Genomic DNA, 6,824 nt, shown 5'->3' on the forward strand with positions numbered 1-6,824 from the left:
AGCAGAGCCCCAGAGCAGTGGGAAGGGCTTGCACATCCCTCTACCCGCACCCAGCCAGGATGTGAGTGCTCTGGGTACCCTGACGTGGCCCGAGGGTGCCTGGCACCAGCCTGGTGGGAACTTGCTCACCCAAAAGGGACGAGGTGCCATCACCCAGGGGGTACTTCTGGTATCGGGGCACGCTGAGTGGGGGCACAGCATGGAAGGCCTTGGCCAGGAGGGGCTCCAGGCGGGAGGCGCAGGGATCGGCGGCGTGGAAGAGGTTGTAGATCTGCTCACAGGCAGGACGCAGCTGGGCCACTGCAGCACAGAGCAGGGTCAGGGGCACCAGGAGCAAAACACCCAGGAGAGGTAAAGTAGGACACAGCAAAAGGAAAGGCTGGACAGGGAAATTTGGGGCACCAGAGATAGGCTGAGGCTGACACAGAGCAGGAACACTCAGCCACCCACCAACACCCACACAGCCAGGGCTGGGCATGCAAGGGGCTCAAACCCAAGCAGGGCTCTCTGGGGTGGTCCTGAGGAGCTCAGGCTTGTCAGGTGAGCATGACTCAGGGACTTGAGCCCTGCAGGGAGGGTCAGGGGCTGGCACCATGGCAGGCAGGGATGCTCACCATCCAGAGCAGGCATGACGGTCTTGCGCAGTGCGAGCACCAGCCCCAGTGGGGAACCGAAGAGGAAGAAGCCGGATACCTTAAATTCGAGGCGGGTGCTGGCACCCTCTGCCCCATCCAGTGCCATGGCACTGCTCCGGGGTGCCTCTGTCTCCAGCGGGGCCTCGCTGGCCTGCAGGCTGGGACAGCAGACAGTGGGCATGGGGAGGGATGGCAACATCGCATTCCCACCATCCTGAGTGCAAAGCTGTGCCTGGTGTGGTCTTGTTATCCCAGAGGAGCTCCACTAAGATCCCCCCGGGGCAGGTAGCCTCCATGAAATGCTCCTTCCCAGCCTGGAGCAGAGGGGAATTGCACCCTTTCCATAAAGCACAATATAGCCAACCATCCCCCTCGGGCTCACCTGCTCATGGAGCTGTGCTGCTGGCTGTCCCCCTGTGCCCCTGAGGCTTCAGGGCTGGCTTGGCCCAATACTGGCGCTCCTTCTGTCCCATCAGCCAGCGGGTCCAGGCCGCCGCACTGCTCTGGGGAGATGGGCTCTGTGCTCTGCAGGGAGAGGCAGCAAACACTCAGATCCCATGTAGGCTCCAGTGCACCCCCAAACCCTCCCCAGGGGGTGTTGGAATGCAAGGCACTCACCAGACTGCCACGGCGGCTGCTGCTCCGGCTGCCCCCTGAGCCTGCCCGGCTCTGGCACAGGGCATCAAATCCCAGGATGCCGCCCACACAGTCCCCCAGCAGCACCACCTGTGGAGACCACAGATCCATGAGGAGGGTGAAACCGCTAAACCCTCCATGCAGGGTCACAGCTGGACCCTAGAGCCAAGCTTCTCCCCAGATTCCACCTCACCTGGCCGCAGAAGCCAGTGCCCTCTCCAGAGTGCAGGAAGGCTGCATAGGCCTGGTTGGCGCGGGTGATGACGGTGCCCACAGCCTGCTGGTAGGTGCCTGAGGAGGTGGCCAGCAGTGGGAGTGCTGCCAGTGGGATGTGGTCCTGGCTGCTGGACAGGCTGTCCCTGTCATGGCTGTAAGGGCTGAGCCTGAGGGGACACAGCGAAGGATGAACGTGACTGTTCTGATGTCCTCATCCCACTGCAGGGTACTGGTTCATCCCAGGATGCCACACCAGAAGTAATCCCCATCCTGTTCCCTCCCACCACAAGACACTTGCTCATCTGGGATGCTGTATCCGGAGTTACCCCATCCCATCCAATTCCAAGCCATTCCATGCTGCCTTGATGTCCCCATTTCTCTGCACAATGCTTGCTCAACCCAGGATGCTGCACGAGGAGTTATCCCCATCCTATCCCATCCCATGCTGCCCCACTGTCCTCATCCCACACCAAAACACCTGCATGCCCTGGGATACTACACCAGGAATTATATGTATCCCATCCCATCTCATCACACAATAATTGCCTGCCCCAAGACATTGCACCAGGAATTAACCCCCCTCCCCAGTCCTTAATGTCCCACCAGGAGTGAAGTCCCCTCTCCAAGGATACCAGCTCCCCTTCCCAGTGGGAATCCATACTTAGAGACAAGGGCGTAGGCTGCAGCACAGATGGGTGGGCACGGCACCAGGCGCAGGGCCACATGTCCCAGTGCCTCGGGAAAGTGGACGCGGGTGACAGCATCAAAGGTGGCCGCCAGGGTCTGCACATCCGCCTGCTTGGAGCCCGGCTCGCCCGCTCCCTGATCCAGGATGTTCCCACTGTGGAGGATGAGGAAGAGCGCGTGGATCCGGCACATCTGCTCCGTGCTCTCTGCTGTGCCTCCCTGCAGGAAGGAGAGCAGTCAAGTCGGGGGACACGGCAGGAGGGCAGGGCCCGAGGGAGGGGACACACACCTCAGGGAAGCCAGATATTCCCAATCCTTCACCATCCCCCTTGGCAGTGCTGGCTCCATCCCCTGTAAGCACACAGCCTGGGTGAGGCAGCTGGAGTCTCCCAGTGGGGATCAGGCCCCTCCCAGGATATCCACCCCAGGATTTGGGGCCAGAGCACCCCCAGAGCTCACCCAGTGCCTCATCCAGCTCTGCTGGCCGCTCAAGGGTGTCCAAGAAGTCATTGGAGCTCCACTTGGTCATCTCCTTGGCAAAGACCTCGTCACTGTCAGACAGATCCTCTGCAGAGGCAGGAGGAAAGCGTGGGTGGGAGGACACCCCTGTCCCTCACACCCATCCTCAGATGCCCTTGCCCCCACTCAGCCTGATCCAAGATGGTGCCAGTACCGTGGGCATCGAAAAATTCCTCTTCGGAGCTGTTCTCTGAGTCCCGGGCAATGTTCTGCATCCGCCACTCCGACAGGCTCTGAGGAGACACGCCCCCTGCCACCCATGGGGGGTCAGCACTCACAGCCCCCTGCTGTGAGAGAGACCCCCACTCCTGCCCCACAGCTCCCCCTTGGTCATGGACCCAGACGCCACGGAGATCTGGGGCCATCCCTGTGTGCCCTGGAGTCCCTCCTTGGGAGATCTGTGACCATCCCTGGGTCACCCAGAGTCCCTCCAGGAGGTCCAGAACTATTCCTGGGTCATCCAGGGCCCCTTCAAGAAACCTGGTACCAGACCTGGGAAACCTAGAGCCCCAGCCCAGGAGACCCAAGCCAGGCAAAACAGTCCCCTGACACATGTCCTGTGGAGAACCACAGCATCCAGGGAAAAACCACACCAGACCTGGTCTCACCTCCATGCTGGGAAGAGTAGGAAGACCGGGAAGAGGTGGACCACTGCTTGGCAAAGGTATCATCCGAGGGGGTATCGGTCCCCGCCTGCAGCTCAGCCTCCTCCTGACTGCCAGGACCATCTGGCTCCGGCTGCCCCTCGGGGCTGACCCCAGCTGCGGGTGGCTCCTCGCCCTCGCCACACTTGGCCATCTTCTGTGCCAGCATCCGCGCCGTCTCCTCCTCCAGCTGCCGGATATCCTCCATCGTCAGGTCCGTCCACTCATCCTGCCAGCACCAGGCTTGGCGGTGGGCGCGCAGCATCACCTTCCTCAAGCCTTGGGGGAGAGAGAAGGGGGAAGTGAGTCCGGTGGGATCCCACAGCTGCCCAAATGACCCTCCAGCAACCCACGGGTCTGAACTCACCCACGTCATGGATGAACTGCTCGATCTTGGATTGCATCCCCCAGTATCGGAACTCCACCTTGCAGAGCTTGTAGGCGCACATGAGGGGCCCGCTGGCTGCTGCTGCCTCCAGCCAGTCATCCCCCAGCGGCCCCCGGCCCGTCTTGGATGAGTGGTAGAGTTTGGGATCCTCCTCAGGTTTGTATTCCCCGGGGGAGATGGGATCACGCACAATGTCAATGGTGTCTGTGGGGGGAAACAGTGCTTGTCACCCCGCAGCGCTTGGCAAGGGGGCACAGGTAGGAAAATAAGGAAAAAGGGACAAAATTAAGGTCAAATTATTCCCATGATTCATGCACCCAACACAGCTGGCAGCAAACACTCTCTGTCTGAGAATTCTAAAATCCTGGAGTTCTGGAATCATAGAAACCTGGAATAGCTTTGGTTGGAAGGGACCTTAGGGATCATCTCATTCCACCCCCTGACATGGGCAGGGACACCTTCCACTATCCCAGGCTGCTCCAAGCCCTATCCAAGCTGGCCTTGGACACTTCCAGGGATGGAGCATCCACAGTTTTTCTGGGCACCCTGTGTCAGGCCCTCACCACTCTCACAGGGAAGAATTTCCTAGTACAACATATAAAATCCCACGGCTGGAACATCACAGACACCCTTGGTGCAGCCAAAGATATCTCTGTCCCCATGTGGGATCCCAATCCGGCACCCCAGGGAGCAGCACAGGGAGGGAGGGTCTGGGAGCTGGGGACAGCCAGGGCTGACACACATACATGCATCAGCTGGCAGATCTGGCAGCTGCAGAGTGATCCCAGCCACCCTGGGGGACATGGGGACTGAGAACAGGGACAGCACATGGGGCAGCTCAGCACAGCTCCCGGCTCCCCCCCAAAAAAGCCCAAGGGTTCCCCAAAACCAGGGCACAGCAAAACCACCATGTGACACAGGAGCCTCCAGAGAGCCGGGGTGGGGGAGGGCAATGAGCCCCATCTCCAAACAAAGGTGACCTTTCCCAAATGAGGGCGAGCTCCCCCCAAATGAGAATGACCTCCCAAGACCAGAGAAAGGCTCCTGAAGGACACCCAGGAAAACACAATCCAACAGCCGTTCAGGCTCAATCCAGCACAAAATCTGCTAGAATTTGGCTTTTCCAGCCCTGTCTCCAGGTCATGGTCTGGGGGATCCCAGGGCACCCCACTGGCTCCCAGTACTGTCCTGCAGCACTGTCCCCATTTCCAGGCTGTGCCAAACACATTTATTTGCCCTCCTTGATGTCCTCAAGGGGCTGTCAGCCTCTCTTCCTCCAGTTTGGACTGAAAAAAGGGGGAAAAAGAAAACTAGAGATGCCCTGAATCCACAAAAATGATGCAATGCACAGCATGATGCCAAGTATCTTGGATAACAGCAGCAAAGAGCTGGGATAGGACCTGCTGTCCCCAAGCAGCTCCTGGCAGTGTCATTCCCATCACAATCCAACTCTCTTTGCTTTTGCCACTGGGAGAAAGCTGCCAAGGAAGCAGTTATCCCTGCGGATCACCCAGACCATGTTTTTCCATTGCCCTTTGAAATGTGAGAGGGGTTTAAATCTGTCAGTGCTACAAGACACCAGGGCAGAGAAATCCCAGTGGGATCCACACTAGGGCTAGTCCCACTTCAACCGTCCTCCCTGTGGAAGGCAGCAGCCACTGGAGATGCTGAGTGCCCTGTGGAATGCCCGCTGGACAGGCACAGAGAGTGGAAAACCAGGCAGTGGGCATGGGGCCATGCCCTGATGCCATCTGCTTGGCCCTGGTGGCTTCCTGAGGGCAGTAGGGGCAGAATTCCTGCCCCCAGGTCCCAGCCATCGGTATCCCAGCCGGACATCCCCAGTGCCGCAAGAGCCAGGGAGAGAAATAGGTCAGATGAATCATTTCCTCCGAGTGCCTATTTTGGGCCTCCATTTTAAGAGGCAGCACGTCACACTCCACACTCTGGCGCCTGAACTGACCATGTCCAACACCACCAAGAATGGGAACTCTGTGCAGAGGGAAGAATCCCACCCTGAGCTCCGCGTTCTGCCCACCATCCCAGCAAAAAGGAGCCAGACAGCGATCTGGAGCAAAGCCCTGGGGAGAGGGGAAGCAGGGCAGGGAGTAGGAAAATGGGGACATGCTTTTCCAGCTCTCCCTGCTCAAGCTGATCCAAAACACCCCACAGGACCCAGGGGTCCCATGTACACCAGGAGAGACTGAGAAGGCAAATCCATGCCAGAACAAGGCTGGGACACAGAAGGAGAGGGGAGTAGGCTGGCACTAGAAAGGAGAAGCTGCAAACAGAAATAGAGGCAAGGGAAGAGGCAGAGGACAAAACTGTCCCTGAAAATATCTTTAATGTGGAACTTAATTCAGCAGTGCTGAGAGGGAGCGGGCAGGGAGCTCAGGATCCAGGGAGCTCTTCCCTTCCAGCATCCCTGAAACATGAGGACCAGCAAGAACAGTGAAGTTGAGCCCCTAAGGTCCCATCACAACCACACACCCATCCCAGAAGCATTATGTGGGAATCCCAGCAGTCACAGTGTCCTGCCCAGCTCCCCAAGCCAGCCATACCCAGCTAAAATCCTCTGCCTCTTCTCCACGGCGCTCAGGTTGAAGATGTTGGTCTGCTGCCCCGCATCCGGGCGGTAGTACGTCTCAATCTCAATGGAAAACTTCTCCACGAAGGGACACGTGTACCTGGAGGGGCACAGGACTGAGCCCAGGGGCACGGCCGGTCCTGCAGCCCACCCCGCCGCCTCCCAGCTCCCACCTGGTGCGAGTGTAGGGATAAGCATTCCAGGACTCCTCCTCCACCTGGAGCGCGGCTTTGGGGAGCAGCGCCCGGAACCAGCTGGGGATGTGGGAGCCCACGTGGTAGATCTTGTGGGTGTACTGGCCGCTGCCCCCAGGGCCATCGCTGTAGGGCCGGTTGGCCAGGATCTCCACGCCGCTGCCCTCGCCACTCGACTCCTCCCGGCTTTTCTTCTGCGCAGAGACGATGGCTCGGTGCGGCCCCTCCAAGCCCCGAGACCCCACCCCCACGGGCACCCAGGGTCCGTGTACACTCCTGCCCCATGTGCCGGCATGCACCGGCCCCACACCTGCTCACAGG

The 6,824-nt window shown here is 59.5% G+C and overlaps 1 protein-coding gene across 1 annotated transcript in view; it reads right to left on the reverse strand.

Moving 5' to 3' along the window:
• The window catches only part of PITPNM1 (phosphatidylinositol transfer protein membrane associated 1), a 13,166-nt gene that overhangs the window by 3,234 nt on the left and 3,108 nt on the right, over positions 1–6,824 (reverse strand). The window contains exons 2-14 of the mRNA XM_014309243.1: positions 6,483–6,813; positions 6,279–6,409; positions 3,705–3,929; positions 3,302–3,616; positions 2,848–2,943; positions 2,634–2,741; positions 2,464–2,525; positions 2,149–2,393; positions 1,465–1,654; positions 1,254–1,361; positions 1,018–1,160; positions 615–793; positions 75–300 (exon numbers count right to left, since the gene is read on the reverse strand). Coding sequence (XP_014164718.1) covers positions 75–300; positions 615–793; positions 1,018–1,160; positions 1,254–1,361; positions 1,465–1,654; positions 2,149–2,393; positions 2,464–2,525; positions 2,634–2,741; positions 2,848–2,943; positions 3,302–3,616; positions 3,705–3,929; positions 6,279–6,409; positions 6,483–6,813 — 2,359 coding nt within the window. The remainder of the gene's footprint in view (positions 1–74; positions 301–614; positions 794–1,017; positions 1,161–1,253; positions 1,362–1,464; positions 1,655–2,148; positions 2,394–2,463; positions 2,526–2,633; positions 2,742–2,847; positions 2,944–3,301; positions 3,617–3,704; positions 3,930–6,278; positions 6,410–6,482; positions 6,814–6,824) is intronic.

This window comes from Geospiza fortis, unplaced genomic scaffold (assembly GCF_000277835.1).
Source record: "Geospiza fortis unplaced genomic scaffold, GeoFor_1.0 scaffold450, whole genome shotgun sequence".
Classification (NCBI taxonomy): Eukaryota; Metazoa; Chordata; class Aves; order Passeriformes; family Thraupidae; genus Geospiza; species Geospiza fortis.